The 21,382-nt window shown below is 38.2% G+C and overlaps 4 protein-coding genes across 4 annotated transcripts; 2 read left to right on the top strand and 2 right to left on the bottom strand.

The window, feature by feature from the left end:
- The first annotated feature begins 255 nt into the window (after positions 1-255).
- Positions 256-1,979, top strand: LOC136284289 (uncharacterized). The gene has a single exon (XM_066174306.1). It carries the CDS (start codon positions 427-429, stop codon positions 1,969-1,971), a length of 1,545 nt encoding a protein of 514 aa, XP_066030403.1. The 5' UTR covers positions 256-426; the 3' UTR covers positions 1,972-1,979.
- Positions 1,980-5,342: 3,363 nt separating this feature from the next.
- LOC136284293 (uncharacterized) lies at positions 5,343-6,352 on the bottom strand. Its single transcript, XM_066174309.1, has one exon. It carries the CDS (start codon positions 6,256-6,258, stop codon positions 5,359-5,361), a length of 900 nt encoding a protein of 299 aa, XP_066030406.1. The 5' UTR covers positions 6,259-6,352; the 3' UTR covers positions 5,343-5,358.
- Positions 6,353-7,867: 1,515 nt separating this feature from the next.
- Positions 7,868-14,608, bottom strand: LOC136284292 (GATOR1 complex protein NPRL2-like). Its single transcript, XM_066174308.1, has 12 exons — positions 14,444-14,608; positions 14,259-14,350; positions 13,488-13,656; positions 12,316-12,424; positions 11,386-11,525; positions 10,901-10,998; positions 10,101-10,137; positions 9,576-9,669; positions 9,089-9,206; positions 8,772-8,933; positions 8,455-8,501; positions 7,868-8,054 (listed from the first exon to the last, which is right to left on the bottom strand). Exons 1-12 carry the CDS (start codon positions 14,519-14,521, stop codon positions 7,987-7,989), a joined length of 1,212 nt encoding a protein of 403 aa, XP_066030405.1. The 5' UTR covers positions 14,522-14,608; the 3' UTR covers positions 7,868-7,986.
- A 97-nt stretch (positions 14,609-14,705) lies between these two features.
- LOC131794519 (RNA helicase Mov10l1) lies at positions 14,706-21,182 on the top strand. Its single transcript, XM_059112028.2, has 11 exons — positions 14,706-15,553; positions 16,916-17,056; positions 17,563-17,796; positions 18,058-18,273; positions 18,346-18,460; positions 18,996-19,094; positions 19,187-19,292; positions 19,867-19,910; positions 20,047-20,138; positions 20,472-20,530; positions 21,079-21,182. Exons 1-11 carry the CDS (start codon positions 14,787-14,789, stop codon positions 21,180-21,182), a joined length of 1,977 nt encoding a protein of 658 aa, XP_058968011.2. The 5' UTR covers positions 14,706-14,786.
- Positions 21,183-21,382: the final 200 nt, after the last annotated feature.

The raw sequence follows: 21,382 nt of genomic DNA, 5'->3' as shown, positions 1-21,382 counted from the left end.
ACAAATTGGTTTAATTCTGTTAATATACCAATAAATGGTCGGAAATTAGTCTTGACTCGCGATTTCGTTTCTTCGTCTTCTCAGAGGTGAATAATACTTGCTTATCACTTCCGAAGTAGCCGGTCAGCGTGCGCTACAAGCACTACATACCTGTGTGGTAACCAGTCAACCAATCAAATTACGCCAAACCTTGTAGCCCTACCGAATGTCAGCATTTCTAAGTAACGATTGTTTTCTCCCAACGATTATTTTACTTAGTAACGATTGTTTCTAGAAAGCCTCTCAGCGACTTAGGGCTCACCAAAATTTAGATCTGTTTTCATACGTTTAGTAGTGTCATCATGATCGACATCTGGGGAAGTCGGGTGGTTGAGTGGAAAATAATAGTCACGTAGTCAGCGCAGATGTAAACGGGAAGCGCAAGATATGGACGTCGAAATACTGCGCTTCGAAGCTGCTTTGAAATCCTTTATTGACACAAAAGGATTTAATTTCGAGACTTCAAAGCGGGACACAGAAAATTTCTTTGAAAATGAAGAGGCAACATCATCGTCGTCGGATAAACAGGGAAAAGGAGAGGTTCATAAAAAAAGAAATTTGACCAGTATTCCTTTGGTAGCTTTGCAACTTGAGCGTATTTCCTTGTTCCTAAAGCTGTGGTTACGACGAATACGTGTTCAAAAGGAAAATGAAAATCAAGAAAATCATGTCGACGAACACTTAGTTGAGGAAACAGTTCATCGCGCGGAAGCTTTGAAAAGACGACTGAGGCACCTGCCACGCGTGTTACATGGGATTGAAGGAGGCTTCCAATTTTTCTTACCTGCTTTAGGTGCCATTAGATTTAAAATCATTTTGCAGTGCTTGTTATCAGATATCAAAGGAGCTTATTTTAAAATGTTGAAGGAAGATCGTGACTGTCTGGAAAGAGAAACAGTCCGTGTTTGTTCTTGTCTCGGTCTTAAAATTGATTTCCTCGACCATCTTCAAGACATGCCAGAGGAACTTCGACATCATAGGACACTATGTGACTGGATAGTTATTTTCTTGAAGAACAACTTCACGGCATTGTCTGATTTGTCGGGCAAAAACTCTCTTACAAAAGAACTGCTTCATGATATCGGATTCGATCCTTTGAGTTCGGCTGTTGATGTAATTATACAGCGTGCGAAAGGTCACCCACAACACATTGATTCGTGCGCTTGGGCTGAAATCTTTGTTCAAGACGAGTTTAAATACAACCCACTCTTAAATTCTGATGACAACCAACTTGCCAGAAGCGAGTTTCCTTTTCAGAGTGCTAAAATAAAAGAATGGTTTGAGCCTTTATTTTCCGAGGGAAAGATGATTGAAGATTCTCACGTTATCGTTATGAATCTCAATAATTGGATCTCTGCGAGAGAGATTCCTAGAGGAATAGAAGAACAGTCCGAGGACTTGTATCACGGTACAGATCATGAAAGTGCTGTCGACATCTTATCCGGTCGTGGCATACATCTACCGGCAGGAGGGCAGAAACGAGATTTCAGCTCTGGAAAAGGGTTCTACTTAACAAAAACATTTGAGGATGCCTTCAGGTGGGCGAAGAGGAAGACAGTTAAGCCAGCCATTTTGGTATTCCGACTGAAGCATAGTGAGTTCGAGAATAATGAAAATGTTCGGAGATTGGATTTGCGTTCCCATGAGAACTCCCAAAAGTGGAGGGAAATCGTAGCTTTATTTCGATCTGGAAAACGGTCGGCCAAGACACGGGAGATATCGGAAAATTACGACTTGATCGAAGGTTCTGTGGCAGAAGTCAGCAACGCAAGCGGTCATCTGGAGTACAAAGCGATACCACTGTCTTACCAGATGTGTTTGATTTCAAGAGACTCAGCGAAAATGTTTCAAAAGAGTCTTCATTCCATCTTGTTTTACCGAGATAATTCGGTACAAGAGCCGTATCAAGCACGGACTTCAACGTGTCTTTAGTGCATGGATTTTTTTCAATATAAAGCTATGACCATGCATGCATATTAAAAGAAACTGAAAAACGCTGGGTCCGGCAACAGCTCAGTCCTCGATCAATTCTCTGACTAATTTTTGTCAGACTAGATACAGACTGTGTGTGTTTCAAACTAATTTGCTACCTCCAAGGGCAGCAAGCCAGTGTTTTAGAGAACAAACCATTCAATGATCGAAGGTTTCCTTTTTTTATCACAAAGCTTCATTTGTTCAACTATCAATTTGTTGTTTGTCATGAAAATGAAATTGACCGTGTAGATGCTTGATCAGAGAGTATGGATTGTTTCGTAGCGCGATTGTCTAACTGTGACTGCACACAATAACAACTACGTACGTGTATATATGGTAGGGTAGTCTTTTTATTTATTCGCTTACAGTGGAAGAATTTAGAAGATATGATTCTATACCGATAATGAATAATGATCTACAGGCTTAGTTGAATGCTTCAGCCTCCGACTGAAACAGTAGTCGTTCGAGCAATTATCACATGCGAAAACTAATTTGTAACTTCCATTGAAAGCAAGCCAGTGTTTAGAGAACAAACTATTTCATGATCGAAGGTTTTTTTTTTAATCACGAAGTTTGACTTGTTCAGCTTTGAATTTTGTTGTTTGTTACGAAAATGAAATTGACCGAGTAGATGCTTGATCAGCAGGTATGTTTTGTTTGCCCTGTGATTCTCTAACTGTGACTGAACATAGTTTGTACGTTTACATATGGTAGGGTAGTCTTGTAATGTATTTGTTTACAGAAAAAGAATTTAGAAGATATGATTATATGCAGGTAAAGATTAATGATTTACAACTAGGCTGAGCTCAGTTGGATATTTCAGCTTCAGGCTGAAACAGTAGTCATTCGAGAAATTACCAAATGCATCTTATTGATGAGGGACTATGTTAGATGTGCTTACAACTAGAGACAAACTCTGTGAAGACTAACATACAAAGGTTGAAGGATGGGAAAGAGTTTTCTGGATTTGTCTGAATTTAGAGCAATGGTGAGCACGAGTAGTACGATAATGATGAATGCAAGATTCTGGATCTGTTTGAGATGATGTTTGTCAAAAATGCAAATAGTGATACATCATGAAGTAGACTGAGAAGTATTTTATTCAGTGATTAGTTGCCCGTTAAGTGAGACAAAAGCTTTTGGGTCGCTTCGCATGAACAATGCTTTGCTCTTCCATACCTGAATCACCTTTCTGAACCTCCAAGCCGAATAAAATGTATGGAAAGTCAGCTTGTTGACCGCCGGCTTCGTCGTAACAAAATTTTGTGTACGATCCCTTATTTGTAGCTTTACATTCTGCTGGAAACGTGGGTGAAAGACCATATTCGGAGAAATAAATAAGCTTACATACTCTCCCTAGCTGAGACTGTGATATCAGTTTTTGCATGTCGTGTTTGCTATCATCCTGAGTTGCAACTAAATTTAGTCGATCTCCTCCTTCAAGGTACTGAAATTACTTTAGTGGCTATGTAACTGCGAAGTATAAAGTTGAGAGCAAAGTGAAGTAAACATTAGCGGGCTCGACCGTTTGATTTCTTCCGTTCGCACAATGCAAGATTGTCTGTTTGCCCGTTAAGTGAGACAAAAGCTTTCGCGTCGCTTCGCATGAACAATGTTTTGCTCTTCCATACCTGAATCACCTTTCTGAACCTCCAAGCCGAAAAAAATGTATAGAAAGTCAGCTTGTTGACCGCCGCTTTTATCGTAACAAAATTTTGTGTGAGATCCCTTATTTGTAGCTTTACATTTTGCTGGAAACGTAGGTGAAAGACCATATTCGGAGAAACAAATAAGCTTACATACTCTCCCTAGCTGAGACTGTGATATCAGTTTTGCATGTCATGTTTGCTATCATCCTGAGTTGCAACTAAATTTAGTCGATGTCCTCCTTCAAGGTACTGAAATTACTTTAGTGGCTATGTAACTGCGAAGTATAAAGTTGAGAGCAAAGTGAAGTAAACATTAGCGGGCTCGACCGTTTGATTCTTCTGTTCGCAAAATACAGAGTTGTCTGTTTGCCCGTTAAGTGAGACAAAAGCTTTCGCGTCGCTTCGCATGAACAATGTTTTGCTCTTCCATACCTGAATCACCTTTCTGAACCTCCAAGCCGAATAGAATGTGTAGAAAGTCAGCTTGTTGACCGCCGCTTTTATCGTAACAAAATTTTGTGTACGATCCCTTATTTGTAGCTTTACATTCTGCTGGAAACGTGGGTGAAAGACCATATTCGGAGAAATAAATAAGCTTACATACTCTCCCTAGCTGAGACTGTGAAATCAGTTTTGCATGTCGTGTTTGCTATCATCCTGAGTTGCAACTAAATTTAGTCGATGTCCTCCTTCAAGGTACTGAAATTACTTTAGTGGCTATGTAACTGCGAAGTATAAAGTTGAGAGCAAAGTGAAGTAAACATTAGCGGGCTCGACCGTTTGATTTCTTCTGTTCGCAAAATACAGAGTTGTCTGTTTGCCCGTTAAGTGAGACAAAAGCTTTCGCGTTGCTTCGCATGAACAATGTTTTGCTCTTCCATACCTGAATCACCTTTCTAAACCTCCAAGCCGAATAAAATGTATGGAAAGTCAGCTTGTTGACCGCCGGTTTCGTCGTAACAAAGTTTTGTGTAAGATCCCTTATTTGTAGCTTTACATTCTGCTGGAAACGTGGGTGAAAGACCATATTCGGAGAAATACATACTCTCCCTAGCTGAGACTGATATCAGTTGTAGCTTATCATGTTTGTTATCATGCTGGGTTGCAGCTAAATTTAGTCGATCTCCTCCTTCAAGGTACTGAAATTACTTTAGTGGCTAAGTAACAGCGAAGTATAAAATTGTGAGCAAAGTAAAGTAAACATTAGCGGACACGACCGTTTGATTTCAACTGTTTGCAGAATTTTAGGCAAGCGTGCAACATTGAACAGCAACATTTGCACAAAGTAAAATCGTAATCATCTACACTGGATCCCCTCCATGTCATTTCTGATTAAAATATGCTGTTGTTTATGTATGAAAATCGAGTGTTTTAAGCTCTTTTTTAACCATAATTCGATTATGTTTCCCTCTTCTGCGGGCTAAGTATGTGACTCTAGTAAACTTGGATTACATTTAAGTTCAACATAACAGCTCCCTAACACTGTAGAAGATTCCCTGAGTTGGCCAATACATCCCTCCATGGATCCTCATGGATGTACTATAGTTCAGACCCGGAGTGAAATATTACCTCTCCATGGAGCTCTTTAAAGTTAGTAACATGGGATATAAACCTCTATTTACTCGTGAGAACATGATTTTATGAAGCAAATAATTATGCTAAAGTTTAGATTGTTACCAAACAAAACTCTCACTTCTTAAGGATTCACCAACTGTGGCGGTTTTTCGAAGAAAATTACGGAGTGAATTTTTCGGTCAAAAAACTCTTGCGCACAATTAAAGCTTCTAATGCAAAGCTGGCGTTTGTTAGATGAATCTTGTTGAAACTCGCTTCCTGTAAATCCTCTAGACAAAGGTCCTTCAATAAAGCTGTAAACTTCCAACTCTTCGCGGAAGTCACGATCAATTCTTCCTTTTCCTTTCTGGCGATATTCTTTTACCACTTTTCTCCACAAATAAATATCATTATTTAGTTTAAGTCCACGGAAATTTTGGTTTAATTCCTCTTCATTAACATTGTAGATTAGAACTGCTGCTCCCAAATTAGCGTGGTTCGCAGAACCGCGAGATCTAGCAAATTCAGCATATTGAATACTTTCAGAGAAATCGTTCGTGATATAAAATCCTTCCCCATCACTGAAGTCGAGTCGTTGTCCGCCGTGAGTGATATCGATTCCCTCCTGCAAGATGCTGAGCGCAGATTCGTGGTTAGTACCATGAAAAAACGGTGTACCGTCAAAGTTTGGAAGTCCAGCTCTTTCCTCCACGATGTTTTGCCATCTTTGCCAATCTTTCCTTTCTTCTTCATTCAGGCTCACGTTTAAAGTATTTATCACATTTTGTCCTGATTCGCCAAGAATATGATATGGAAACCATTCGTTTGTGATCTGTTCGTTGTAAGGGAAACGGTTGCATTGCAATAACCAACTCATGAAAACCACACTCTCGAACCTTCGATGTAAATCCTTACTGATAGCGGAAATTAATATTTGCAAGTCTAGAGCAGCATTCTCAAATATTGCCAAAAAATCTTCCTGTCTCGCCACCTCAAAACGTGACTGGTAGGAGAAAGATTGCTCAACAGAAACACGGGACATGAGCCTAGTTTTCTTCAATGAATCTTTACAAACTTTTGGAGCTAATCGGGGTGCACCAGATTATTCTGCCTTGATTGGGAGAGTCAGAATTTGTTTTGACCTTACAATAAGTGAGCACAGCTACTATGCCTCTGCCAAAGAATTTGCTTCCGGCACGTCTCATGATAACCGCCAAAGACTGGGAACTATTTACATCACCTTTCATAAAATGTTGCTTCAAAGCCAAATGGACAGCATACATGATACTGTCGAGTTTCCGGTGGTAATGTTTCTGGTCTGGGGAGAATGGGGAGGGGGGGGGGGGGGGAAGGGGGGAAGGGGAGGAGAAGCACTCGCCAACGCTTAATTTGCCCACCAGATACTATTTCAAGGGTTTCGCCCCCATTTGAGTGAAATATTTTGAAATCATGAGGGAAACCCCTTGTAATGGTCGTTTCCGGGTCATTAGTAGCCTACATCCTCGATTCCGAGAAACGCTACTATCCTTTTATCATAAAAAGTGACACAGGCACCATCCCAGCGGAATTAAAAAAACATTGAGGTCGCCCTAGGTACACGGAATAATCTCGAATGGTAATCTGGGTAAAACAAGGAAATATGGACGAAGGGACTTCTAAGAGGGGTAAATACCGACATACACGTGAATACGAGAGGAACAGAACAATAGAATGTTAGGTTCGCTTCGAATTCGCTCTCATTAAGTTTACATCGTTTTCGTCGTTAAGTAGGGTCAGTTCGTCCTTTTCCTACGTTTTTCATCAAGTTTAGAGTAAAAAGTCTGTCTTGTGAAAAAAAAAACAAAACAAAACAAAAAAAAAAAAAACAGAAAAAAAAAGACAATTCATCAAACCCGCTGTGCCTCTTTTTTACAGTGACGTTTTCTTAGATTTCTTTGAAAAGGGAGACCTGAAATCTATTTACAACTTCCGGGGTTGTGGCGTGCACTTTAACGCTCTTCTCCCGACAGCAACTGTGTATAACTCTCCGTGATCGACGAGACAATCATTTCGGTTGCTGTTCAGTAAGTCCTCAGAAACTTATTTTTCCTCTGCCGGTCATTCACAGTCTTAGAAAGAAAAAAGAAAGTTATTTCTTTTCTGTCAAATTACTGCATTATACATGTAAAGAAAAAAACATTTTTGCTTAACTCTGCCTTTTCACATTTACGCGTATCAAGAAACGCGGGTCCAATTCAGATTTTCAACCTCAAAATGACAACTTCAAATTGCGTTTGGGTCTTTTATAATTTTCGATCATCATACGAGCGGAAAATTTGAACGTTCGGCAAGTTAAATGGGAGGGTCAAAGTCTGCCTTAAGGTGGGATGGTAGTCGAATTCTTATTGCGCAAACAATTTCCCTAAAAAAACAGCCGCAACACTTCAAGATTGGTCAGTTTTTTTTTTCAAGCTTTCTATTCTGTTGATTCTTCTCTCAAGTCAGGGAAATTCTTTTTCAATTATGGGAGAGAACCGTGACGAGTAACGCAGCGGAAATCTTGAAAAAAGTCACCCGGATAAGTCAAGATAAAACAAAAAATAGAGCATAAACAACAAATATATGTTGAATTCATCAAATTCTTTATTACACTTTATATAAACATCATCGATTGTAAAAAAAAATTTCTCAAATTCAAATATTTACATTGCAGACCCTGCTATTGTGTGTGAAAAATCTTCGGTGATTGAAATAATTCCGAATAGATCCAGTTGTCTCGGTATTTCGTGTATTATTTCCAGATAACAACGATATGAGGATCCAGTTCGACGATATCGTCTACTTCTTGATATGTCAAGCCTGAAATCAAGAACTCGTCAGTTGTAGAAGATGGGATATTTGAAATTCAATTCCTACTTATCGTGCGTATATCGAGGTATGGATGCAGTTAAAAATTTGCAGAGCGCTCAAGAAGTTAGAGTAACTCTGGGCTACGTCTCAAGCGACTCCTACGCTACTGTCGCGCTCTCCAATCTTTCTGCATGCATCCATCACTTGTTATGCGAATTACACTACGCATGAACCCAATCTTAAACATCTAATAAGAAGGCATTCCTGTCTTTCTCCTTATCAAGAACCCAGCAATCATGTTTACTAAGATATGGATGCAAAAAGATAACAAAAAACAGACAAAATAAACAAATGTACAAAAACAAACAAAAAATTAAACACAAACAAACAAACAAAAACTTCTCAGTACCTGTTTTACAGCATATTTCATCGTAACTGTGATTTCCATCCAACCATCTGTCAAATGATAAAAGTTGGCGCTAACTGAGTTATGTACATGACGGCGAAGGTTTCCTTAGTCATCAAAACTCTTCTTTTTTTACTCATTGGAAATCATGCTGCGAAATGAGCTATGCAGAGTTTGCTCTTGGTATTTGACCAAAATAAAACTTTTTCAGTCTTTTGATCGCCAACTTAACTTGTCCTGTTTTCCCTGATTTGCATTTCGCCGTTGTTTATTTAATCATTAGCGCAGATCTGTTGACGTGCACTGTTATTATAACTCACTTGGCTGTAAGTTTCAATCTGTTAGCATCTGAATCTCGATGTCTGCCTCTCATCCTGTGATGGCTTTTTGGTAATGAGGCAGTCTTGGGTGTTGTCAGTTGTACTGGGTATTTGTGGAGACGGCGAATGATTCCAGTCACCATACCGAATTGTATCAATCGCCTACAGGACAAAATTGCATTTGGTTAACAATTTTTCAGAAGTTTAATTTGATTGTCTAGCGCAATCGTGCGAATGACAGTAGTCCTAAAAAAGACTATTTTCAGTGACTGTCACAGAGTCTTTAGGACAACCTAAGTTGAAAAATTAGTCATTACCTCTCATCAACGCGCAGATTACCAGGATTATATCTTGTGCACAGATCTCTCACGGTTGCCCCTGGACTGAGCCCGCAATACAGCATAAAGACATCACGGAATGAAGGCAGAGTTCGACCTATAAATATTATTGTAATATTGTTTGTCATTAATTAGATCCCCTTATCCCTTGTACCTAAAGGATGGTGCACTAGAGTAAAGCAAAGAGATACCACAAAAGGAACTGTTGGGATGAACCTAAAAAAAATACTTTAAGGAAGTAAGGAAGGGAGGGGTAGTCTGTGATGGACTGGCATCCCATCTGAGGATGGGGGGGGGGGGGGAGGGGAGAGTAGCAATAGTCCTGGTCATTTTGTGCTCAGCGAGATGCAGTTTAGTCTCTGGGCCTATGGGCCCCTGATTGTCTTATAAGTAGAATCTCTTGGCTGCTCTTCCTGTTAAACTTTCCATGGGTGATGATTTCAATAAAATAACATACCATTCTTACCCTTTTTTCCAACGTAGTCGAGACATTCCTCTTGTAATCTCTTATCATGAGTTAGCTGATTTATTTCTGGTGTTGGAATATACACATTGGAGTACTGAAACACAATTGGTATACATTTGATTAACCCTTTCCATCCTAACGTTTTTTTTTAGTATCAATATTCTCCACACTGTTCTCACTACGTTTCCTCAATAATGACAAGGAGAATTTGTGTGATAATCAGGAGCTTCTTAAATTGGTGATCATTTCCATTATTCTCATCACCTTCATACTTGATTTAAGGCTGATTTTGTGAGGAGAAATTAGATGCCAGTCACTCTTAGAAGTCAAAGGGTTGAATTAAGTTGGATCAAATATCACAGAAAAAAAGATGAAATACTGGTAATACCAGATTGTTGACTTAAAGTGTTTGAACACTTGTAAAAGTACTCTGAATTTTTTGTGATAGAGTCTAGGTCCTTGCGACACTACAGTGCTGTGCTAGAACACATTAATTGGCAGTAAACAAAATATGACAATACTTGCCTGAAAAATAGGAATTAGCTTCACCACTTTGTGCTGACTGTGAAATAAAAGAACAGTTGTGTCTTTAAGATTTGAATAAATTACTCAGGTTACTAAAAACCATGATTTAATTATGGGAGATAAATATGAAAGTTTCTGTATTCTAATGAAACTCTGGCAAGAATTTACTCATTCTTAGTTCAAATGGCATTAACCCTTTAACTCCCAGATCAAATTATTTGTACTTCTCCTTAATGTCAACAGTACAATTCTATAATGTTAGTTCAGAGAATTAAGTATCAGATCAAGTAATTATCCCCAAATTGATATTTTTTTTATTCTCATCACTTATCTGGTTGATATTGTATTGCTAATGTAAGGAGAAATTCTGTCTTGGTCACTCATGGGAGTTAAAGAGTTAAGAGAAAAATGAACCTAACTGATTCTGCCTGCCTTCTGACTGTCTATATATCAGAGACCCTTTTAAATGATTGCTCAAATTGATCTGAGATTGCACTTTGCTTTGATGGTGATTGGTCTAGAAAACTCATGCCACTTTCTCAACCAATCAGATACAAAACTAAGAGCAATCAAGACTTGGTTGCCCACATATCTCTGCGCTTAAATAGGCAGTTTGGTCAGTTTTACTTTGAGTTCTCATCCACTGTGCAAGATAAATTCCTTTCTTCCAATTAGCCCTGGTAGTTGCTTTAGTACTGATAGTGGTTTTATGACACGCAGCTGAAAAGGGCCCTATTGAAAGTTTAGCTTCAAAATCAATTATATTCATTTAAAAAAAAATAAAATAAAGTTGTTCATACACCATGTCCTGAATGCACATTCGCACAAGACTGATCTCAACATCTGCTTCACCAGCAATTCTTTGGACATGATTGAAACCATCAATATATGGCAGAATCTAGGATAACAAAACATTTTAGTCAAACTGTTAGCAGCTAATAGAAACCTTGAATACAAATTTCCAGTAAAAAAAACTAAGTGTCATCGACACTCAGCAGTTAGTTGTTAAAGAAAAGGTGTCTGGAACAAAGTCCTACAGCGAGCATCGTTTGATGAAACATAAATTTCTCCCTACGTTTCACAGGGAAATACATGACAATCTAAAAAGGAGAATCTACAGGCCAGGGTGTAGTAGTCTGTGATAGATCACTTCCTGTTTTTTTGTTTTGTTTTGTTCATGTATCCTCTCATTTAAGATAACTAAACTCCTTTGTCATTCTGTTGTCTCCTATGACATGTTGTAAGACAGTGTTAACTATAAAGGAAAGATACCAAGATTATTGACCTGTTGTGTTGTAATATCCCACTCAGAAGATGTCAAAGCATCCTTATTACAAATGAACACTGGCACTTGATGATCCAACACTGAGTAAGATTCAGTGCTAGAGGCTACATTGCATTTCAGATGAATAGTGTTAGTCTCATCTAAAGGAAAAGAAGGAGAAAGAGTTGACAACAGAAAAAGGTTAAGTTTCACAACATAAAATGGAAGTTACCTCAAAACACAGGAAAATACTACAGTAAGAACCTAGAACTTTAAAATTTTCTGAGGAAGACTTTTCTAAACTAACCATTTGGTACCATATTTTAATGAAACCAGTGGACTTAATAAATAGACCATGCATTGTGATCTCCTGGGTTAATACACTGATTTTGGCTAGTGATAGTCTTTGGAAAATGTATAAAGGGGGTAAGTTTCTTAACCCTTTAACTCTCAAGATCCAATTGCCAGTTCTTCCCTCTAGCTGCTACACATCTCTTTGTAGGCTAGTTATGAGGATTTGATGCTTGATCAAGATAATAACTTCTACCAGATAAGTTTGGGTATTCTCATTACCTGTTTGCTAGATAATGTATGAATATTGTAAGGAGAAGTTACATAAAAATCACTTCTGGAAGTATTACAGGGTAGTTTAGTATTATCAACTGAGTTGATAACGTAAATTGGCCACTGTAAAGAGTTTCAAAGCTCTGACATTGCATTGCTCTGACAAAGGGCTAACACTTGAAATATCAGCTTTGAAACTCTTTACATTGGCCAATTTACGTTATCAACTCTGTTGATAATATTTAATTACTCTGAAAAATTTATTCCACTTGCTTATTTATTCCAAATTGCACTCAAAATAATCTGATTTACTGACACAAACTCTTTGAGAAGAGTGAGCCTTTGACAGCAGTATTTGGCTCATTAAATCAGCAAAAATAATTTTACCTATTTGTATTGTACATTTTCCATTTTTATTGAGCTCAACAAAGATGTCTGAAAGTATGGATGGAAGAGAAGTTTTTGTTTCCTCTTGTGATATTAGTCCATACTCAAGCTGAAAGGAAACAACAAACATACAAATACAAATACAAAGACTTTATTAACTCTCCTTGAGGGGGATCTTCCTGATAAATTTACATCAAGATATAAAGAATAATACAGTAGAAATTTACAATGAAGAAATGTAAAATGGTTTCCATGTTTACATAGCCTGATGTAAACACGCGGGAGGTTGGGAGAACACGAGATAAGCTTAGGAAACCATGATGCGAAGCAGAGTGGTTTTCAGCTTATCTCGTGTTCTCCCAACCTCCCAAGTGTTTACATCAGGCTATGTAAACACGGAAACCATTTTACATTTCTTTTATAAAATAACTAATGAAAGAGGAACGAAAATCGTGTTTACATACGCTCATGTAAAATGGTTTTATGGCCAATCAGAGCGCACATACTATTTGAAATATTTTATAAAGTACAATATTAATATTAACTATTAGTACAATTATATTAGTTAAGGGTAATAATGATTAAAACTAGCTATTTAAAAACTAGGACAATAAATATTTCTTTAAATTAAACTTAAATAAGTTTACACTGGGACTAGACTGGATATTAGAAGGAACAGTGTTCCAAACTCTTGCTCCATGATGTATAAAGGATTATTGTGTGAATGAGGTGCCACATTTGGGTAGGCTTAAGCTGTCTGTTCCTAGTATTACATCTATGCACCTTAGAACGAATATGATAAGGCTTGGTCAAATACTGGGGAGCAAAGGTGTTCCTGATTTATACATCATTTTAGCCTCCATAATGTAAAGAAGATCAGGTACAGAAAGAGGCAAACAGTTCAGTTCAGTTAATAAGTGAATGGATTGAGGGATACTGTCAAATTATGATAAAATATTTTCTTCTCACAAACCTTAATCCCAAAGAGTGACTAGCAACTAATTTCTCCTCACAATATCACCCCTGAACCACACATTAAGGTTGCAAGAATATAGAAAATAATCACCAACTAAAGACATTAAACAAATTCTCCTTTTTAGCACCTTAGGTCATGTATGGAGATCAATAAGGAAAATATACACACTGATATTAATGTGTAAAAGGTTCATTACCTCAAGTGATGTCATATATCCTGCCAATTTCTTGACCACACCCTCAAAGCGAATTGTGTCGACGGCAGGACGGAGAACAAAACATACATTGAAAACAAGGGCATTTCGGGAATACTTGGCATTTTCTATACTGATTGGACAACCAACAAACTTGTGATCAAGAGCATTCCTAAAAAAAAAGGAAAAATAAAAGATTAATAAAAATCCTGATTTTACAATAGGAAAAGAATTTCATGCCCTATCTAACTTCAACTAGATTTTAAGAGTCATGACATCTAAAGTATTAATTAACATTTACAAGGATGTGGCTAAAGTTTTTAACAGGCGGGAATCTTGCAATGATAGGCGGGTATTTGGGCCGAAGGCCCACTCTGGCGTGCCTTTGGCACGCTATACCTAGAATTGAAGGTGTAAACAAATGAAATAAATAAATAACAATCTTCTGACAACATCTAAAAACATTTTGGAGAAAGAAGTAGTGCTTCACAGCCGGAAAAATCGCGTTCACAGCCGGGTAATTTTCCCGGCTTCCGGCTATTATCTACATCCCTGCATTTAAGAGAAAATTGTTCTGGCAATAAAAAACAAGTATGAAGGAATCGTCCCATAAAATAATTTAGAAAACTGTCTTTACAGCAGCTGTGATAACTGATGGGTGATATGTCTGGTACAGTATGTCCCCTCTTCCCCCCCCCCCCCCCCCCCCCCCCCCACTCTCCTCACCGTTTTCGGATGAGCGAAAACTACCTGTAGAGTGAGTTACTAACTTACACTGTGATTAGTTTGCTCTGCAGCTCAGGTTTCGGGATTATGTACACAGCTACGCAATCAAACTCCTCCTTTGAGATGAATTCTTCTGGGACCTGAAAGTCGAGAAGATTAGGAATATTTGGGCTTTACAAGCGACCGCAATCAGATCAGTTCAAGCCCGGCGAGTTAAGTGTCAAACATTTAACCTGGTAAACGATTTTAGGTCCTGCAATAGGATGGAATTCACAGAACAAGATACACTCTAGGTCTCCACTGCTATCCATGGGGGATCATATGATTTTAAAGTATTTCAGCTCCGTAAACTACAACGTTTTTTTCGGAGGCTGAAAAAGTCTCACCGATAGCCTCTTCCGCCATAGTTGTTTTTAGTTTTAGTAACCAGTCCCTACTCGTCCAAACAGCGAGCGCGAAACTTGAGCGAACATAGCAAATAAAATGGCGGCTCACTGTGTGCGCAAAGTACACGGGCTTTTTTATGTGGAAATTTAAGTGATTGTGAGGTTTTTCGAAACTTTTAGCTAGGTGACTATGTTTGGGCTATTTACGAAGCTTTCAGAATACGTTTGGGGAGCATCGGAGGATGAAAATGGCGATGCTTCCAAAACGGGAGCGCGGAATAAAACAGTTGATTACAACGGGAAGCTCAAAACAACTGAGCCGCAATTAAAGAAAGACCTCTTTGGTAAAGTGACCAGGCTGTATGATGGCTCTGGAGTGATAGATGAAGAGATTTATTTCACTTTTGATTGCATTATCGGTGGTGATCGACCAGAAGTTGGAATGGAAGTTCACGTCGAAGCGTCACGCGTGTCTGAAACTTCTGGCTGGAAAGCTACGCGTATGCAAGTTATGAAGGAATGGAATCTCGAGGACGCAAACAGCGCCTCTTCATCTTCTACAGAAACGTGTATTGGCGCAATAACAAAAATCGCTCATGATTCTGGGGTTGTAGATAATGAAATTCATTTCCCACTATCGTGTGTTAGATTTGGGTATACACCATTTCAAGGAGACATGGTGAAGTTGGACCTCGAGAAATCGTCAGATGGGCAAGACGAAGTCCAAGGGGTGATGCCACTCCGAGAGAAAAGTTTCACAGGGACGGTAACATATGTTTCATCAGGGTTTGGTTACGTTGACGAAGAAGTCTTCTTTACAATTGGGGTTTGTCCGCGGGGGTTCAGGCCTCGTCGAGGGGATGTTGTTAAAGTGACAGCCATTGAATCACATCAACGTAATGCTGCATGGAGAGCTATTAAGGTGGAACCAAGACGTGCAGCTCCAATGGTGTCAAGGTATTTTCAATTTCGGTTTTTTTTAAGGGCTTTGGGTATCAAGTATTACAGTTGATCCTTTCTGAATACGGTAAATTATAGGCTCAGATTCATGGCCCAAGTGTGAAATGCAAAGGCCATAAATTGGAGTAGAAAAATCAAGGCTCCATAGCTTGCCATATGGATGGAGATGATGAAGTATTTATAGTAATATACATGTGTGTTTATTATGTCTTGAGGATGAAAAATTTTAATTCAAACAAATTGTCTGCATACAATTTATATGATGTTAGTTTGGAGGATTTGGGATTGGATCAACCAATAATCCCTTAATTGATATTTTTATTTATTCTCATCACTTGTCTGCTTTATATTATACTGATTGTGTAAGGAGAAATTCTCTCTAGTTCACCAGTAGGACTTAAATGGTTAAGCAGCCGTTGTTACCTTTTACTGAGTCTTAATGGCCTGTTTGTATTGATCTCTACCTGTATTGAGCAGTGATTTACTGTAAAGCAGAATCACTCAACTAAAACTAAAAATAGTATTCAAATATAATAAATCCATGTTTGTCTCCCAAAATTGATGGTAGTAGTGTGTTTGAGAGAGTTTTTGTACATTTAATGGTCAATTATGGCAAAAAAGGCATTTTTAATTTTTTTTGTAATACCCCTTTGCTGAGGAACCTGTAGTGGGAGACCACTTAACCCTTTACACCCTAACATCAGTATGCAATTTCCCCACACTGTTCTCTATACATTTCCTATGTTGCCTATAAGGAGAATTTGTCCAACAATCAAGAGTGTCTTGGGTTCATGATTATTTCCTTAATTCTCATGACCTGAATGTTTGACTTAGGATTGGTATTGTTGGGAGAAATTAGAAACTTGCCACTCTTAGTGGCTTAACCCTTTAACTCCCAAGATCTCATTAGTAATTCTCCCTACTGTCTGTCATAAAATACGTATGATTTCAAATTGGAGAATTTAGTATTGGATCAACTTGTAGTCCCCTAATTGAGATTTCTTCTTTATTCTCCTCACTTGTCTGCTTGATTCTGTGTTGATATTGTAAGGAGAAGTTATGTCTTGGTCACTGATGGGAGTTAAAGGGTTAAGGGTTAATACAGGTTTGACTGTAATTTGGTTTTATCAACTGACTTGATAATATAAATTGACCTTCATGAAGTTTTTATGAAGCTGACATGTTGAGTGTTAGCTTTTTGTCAGCCTGAAGGGAAATTCAATCAAAAACTGCCTATAAATAAACTTTTAGTGGTCAGAGGGTAAGAGGATGCTACAATTGATGCTCAGAGTAATGATCCAAGTGGATTTATCTTGCATTGTAGAATTTTTACTGATAATTATTTATTTTATCAACCAGTCCATCACCGCATAGTCAAATGTTTATGGGTAATAGGATGGCTGAGCTTTTAAGAGACAAAGAAGGTCTAACAATTTCAGATCAACTTGATTTTGGAAGTGTTATGGTTGGAGAAACAAAGTTGTTACATGTGTGGATAAGGTAAGGACAGTTGAACAGATGTCTTGAGTTTTAGACATTCACGAACTTCAATCCATGACTCAAATCATAGACATCCCCAAATTTTTGTAAGACCAAAGGTGCCATCTTCAAGGAAGTCTGGAGACATGCCTTTTGAGAAGATTATTAACCTTTACATTCCCAAGATCTCATTTCTAAGTATTCCTTACTGTCTGCTGTGCAATTCTTCAGATGTTTGTCTGGAGAATTTGGTATTGTGTCCACTAACAATCCCCCACTAGATATTTCTCTTTATTCCTATCACTTGTCTGCTTGATATTCAAGGCTTTCAATAATAGTGGGTTAGTGGCTGTCTGCTGCTATTGATAAAACCTTTTGATGCCGTCTGTTTAGCCTGCAAGGATTCTCCTTTGTTTGGGTTTCACCTTACAGCCCCTGTTCAGTTTTCTAAGAAATTTGCCTCCTTTATTCATTTATCTTGGAATCTTAATTTACCTATTAATTTATTTATTTTTCTTTTGTAACAGCAACAAGGGAGATAAAGTACAGACATTTCAGTCCTGTTCATCAATCAGAGATGATCCTCAGTTTTCTGTTCAATTGGCAGACAAAATTTGTTGCGAATCAGATGATAATGGCAGTCATCAGCAGAACAGATCTTTGTCCATTGATGAGATGTTACTTCACAGTTCTTTGTTGGCACCAGGCATGGAAATTCATCCTCAGCAGGCCAAGCAAGTTATTGTTGAGCTCAGGGCAAAGTAAGAGGATGTTTGTTTACTCACAATAATTAATCAAATAAGTATATTTTTCATTCTATGGTATTTTGAGCTGTTTTAAGGAATATGTTTTGATAGAATGAAGCCTGTAATTTTGTTTATCAGGGGTGAACAAATGTCAAAGATTGTATACAGGGAAGGGATAGTGTGGCCCCCCCCCCCCCCCCCCTCCTATTAGCCCAGGGTGGGTTTGTCTGTAATAAGTAGATTATACTGTCTTAGCTTCTTTTTTTCTTTTGTCAGAACCTTGGGAAGAGTGAATCACCTTTTTGTGTTCAACTTTCATGGCTTTGAGATTGGGAGATATGTTGCCTGTAATGTGCAAGACCCTAATCAAGATGTGCTGAAACCATCCACTCCTTATCAGAGGTCTCACCAGAGAACTAAAGAGGCGTGGAAGAAGGTAGCCAACAGTAGCACTGGAGAAGAGTGGATTATACCAGGAGAAAAACCAATCAGGTACAATTGTTGCCTTCTTAAATAAGCCCCACGTTTAGTGCTGCTACATTTAACCTTGTTGTTACTTTTAAGGAAAGGCAAAATATTCTTGCCCAAGAAGCTATTACAGTACAATATTCCCAGAGACATAAGGAGATGCTTACTTGATGGTGAAGACCTGAGTTCTACTGTGACGGCATTAAGAGAGGTATAAGATTCTTTGATATATGTCATCACAAATCCTTTTACTCTTTTTGAATGTTTTACACCTAAACAACAGTATGCATATTCTCCATACTGCTCTCAATACATTTGTTTAGATGTTGACATGGAGAATTTGTTTAACAATCAAGAGCTTCTTTAGTTGGGGATTAGTTCTGTTATTCTTGTGACTTTTTTGTTTGATTCAGGGGTGATATTGTAAGGAGAGAAATTAGATACTACACTTCTGAAAGGTCAAGAAATTAAGGCTCTTAAAAGCTACTCTATGCAGTCCATCTCCAAATTTTGCCAATCCATTTGACAGTTATAAAGGGGGTAGGTTTCCAAAGAAACTGTGGTGCTGTGTCGGTGGGAGAGTAAAGCAGGATAATTTACTATTAATTATCAACTAAGTTGATAATGTAAATTGGCCACTGTAAAGAGTTTCAAAGCTGACATTTCGAGTGTCAGGGTGAATGACAGCTTGACAGCTAGCCTGGTCACTTAAATGGTTTGTCCTTTTTTTTTTTTTCTTGTGGCAGCCAGTTAATTTGAAGAACTATGCTGCAAGGTTTTCAACACTTCTTTATGCTGAGGAGCTTCAAATGGAAATAGACATGAGGGAATTTGATATGGAAGGGGTAAGATAACCACTTGGACTATAATGCTGGTGAAGGGGGAGGGAAAGGGTTACGGAGAAGAACAATGATATATTGTCTTGTCTTCTGCTTAGGTGAACATGAATGTATGTGGTGAATTTCTCAGTCTCAATGTACCAGGGTTGGCTGAGGGCAGACCCTCCCTTCTGATTGGTGACAAGATTTTAGCATCACTTACAGGTAGACATATTTGTGATGTATTTGGCATTCTACAAATTTTATTTATTAACTTGCTACTTTAAAAATGTCAGGAAGCCTTATGAAATACAGGAGGAGAAGTAAGTTGTGATGTTGTAACATGGTTAGGAGGTACATCTGTATTAGTTGGGGTGAAATGGTTATGGTCACTTTCTGCAACAGAGACTGGGTTAGGCTCTAAAAGGAATTCAACTCACTCTTCTGATCAAATCATTATTTTTCTTATTTGACTCATGCCAATGACAAGTAATTACTGGATGGGGACACTGCAAAGATGCTAAAAGTAAATTCACGAATTGTTTTGTAATTATACATTTTAAACAATCTGCAAAAGAAGACACTTCTCTCTGAGTTTGCCAAAGTTTGAGAACACTACACAGACAAGGGGCTTGGAAACTAGGTAGACTTTAAACTCAACAAGATAACCCAATATCTGCTGCAGATATTGGATTATCATGTCAACTTTGCATGCTATTGTACGACTGTATGTTCTCAACCAATCAGAGTTTTCATAGTAAGTATAATGGAAAATAATTACAGTTCCTCTTCATGCCAGGTGTTTCATCAGAGTCTCCTAAATATGAAGGATATATTCATGAGGTATTTTTTTGTGTATTTTGATTTGATTACTGTGCGTACATATATTGTTTACACTCAAAATCATGTTCTTCTGTTTATGTTGATGTTTTTATTGTTATTAAACAAGCTATGCTATGTACCCACACTTAATATACAGGTTCATAAGGATGAAATTCTGGTTAAGTTTAATGAGGATTTCCACAACAGATTTGCCATGCAGAAGTGTGATGTGATGTTCTATTTTAACAGGTCAGCAATTTTTTTTCTTTGTTGAAATATAACATATTTACTCCTTATACCCTTATATCAGTATGCATATTCTCCATACTGTTCTCTATACAATTCCTAGGGTACTGACAAGGAGAATTTGTTGAACAATCAAGAGCTTCTTTAGTTTGTGATCTTTTCCTTTGTTCCCATGACCTTGTTGTTTGATTTAGCAGTGATACTGTAAGGAGGAATTAGATATTAATCACTCTCAGGGAATAAGGGTTAGTGGAACCCATTCCTATTGATATCTGTTGGGAGTTCGGGAAATACAACGTGAAAAATAAGAGCCAGCGTGCTTTTTGCTTTTCTAAGGACTACTCTGAGAAGAGCTCACCGTGCAGTGGAATTTGCCGTATCTCTGGGTGAACAAGGTATTTTCTTGATAAATTAGAACGAAAAATACTTGTCTGTTTCTTTCCAGGCCTTTCGAATTTAGAAATTTCATGCGTGTATTAATTATAAGTTAGAATGCGGGGTGCAACTACGTCCTTCATACGGAATGCTACAAATGTAGTATCCCCGAGCGGTAGAGCTGAGTAACGAAATGTATTTGACAGGTATGCGGTCAACAACGTGGGCTTAAGCGCGCCAGGTTTAAAACTCAACGAAATTTGCGGAAAATAGGGACTGGCATGTAAAACTGAGACATTTTGTCGTCGTTGAAGGATTTTTTCTATTTTCAGTGATTTGAAGGTGACAATTATTGAGGTTTGAAAATATTTAGGGGGTATACAAAGTTTATGGAGGTGGTTCTGTAAAAGTGAAGCGTCAAGGGAAACAGCGTCTAGAAGCAGCAGAACGGAAAATCAAACGTGCAAACGACTCAAAATCCGTTTTCCGCGCCGAAGCCTCGCGCAAGCGCAGACGTTATTCAGCTCTGCCTTCCCAGGCAGGGTTCCTCCTTCTCGTCTTCCCTCAGGTTTCTGTGGCATTCTCAACACAGACCCGTTTAAACTCCTGAGTGCAGAGAGGAACTGTGAAAGTGGTGTCTTATCCAAGAACACAGTAGTATTGACCCAATGAAGATTCAAAGCCGGACCTTGGGACCTGATCCTGGTTTTTGGAAACTTTGTTGATACTAATCCTGGGTTTACAGTGTTTAAACCTACTTTTTGTTCCTGTGTTTTAATCTGGATTAGTGTCGCTCCCCAATATTCTAGAATGCAATAAATCTGCTGTTTCATATTTCTTTTTAATCATTTTGAAGTTCAATTTCTGTCTTT

Source organism: Pocillopora verrucosa, chromosome 11 (assembly GCF_036669915.1).
Source record: "Pocillopora verrucosa isolate sample1 chromosome 11, ASM3666991v2, whole genome shotgun sequence".
NCBI lineage: Eukaryota > Metazoa > Cnidaria > Anthozoa > Scleractinia > Pocilloporidae > Pocillopora > Pocillopora verrucosa.
Note: the sequence above shows the minus strand (reverse complement) of the source record. Positions and strands in the feature narration are given on the sequence as shown.

Coding starts and splice junctions, on each gene's coding strand:
- LOC136284289 (XM_066174306.1), top strand. CDS start 427: ATGGACGTCGAAATACTGCGCTTCGAAGCTGCTTTGAAATCCTTTATT.
- LOC136284293 (XM_066174309.1), bottom strand. CDS start 6,258: ATGTCCCGTGTTTCTGTTGAGCAATCTTTCTCCTACCAGTCACGTTTT.
- LOC136284292 (XM_066174308.1), bottom strand. CDS start 14,521: ATGGATAGCAGTGGAGACCTAGAGTGTATCTTGTTCTGTGAATTCCAT. Junction 8,934..9,088: donor AATCTGCGCGTTGATGAGAG/GTAATGACTAAT, acceptor TTTGTCCTGTAG/GCGATTGATACAATTCGGTA. Junction 8,055..8,454: donor TGAAATATGCTGTAAAACAG/GTACTGAGAAGT, acceptor TCTTGATTTCAG/GCTTGACATATCAAGAAGTA.
- LOC131794519 (XM_059112028.2), top strand. CDS start 14,787: ATGTTTGGGCTATTTACGAAGCTTTCAGAATACGTTTGGGGAGCATCG. Junction 15,554..16,915: donor GCAGCTCCAATGGTGTCAAG/GTATTTTCAATT, acceptor TTTATCAACCAG/TCCATCACCGCATAGTCAAA. Junction 19,293..19,866: donor GATTTTAGCATCACTTACAG/GTAGACATATTT, acceptor TCTTCATGCCAG/GTGTTTCATCAGAGTCTCCT.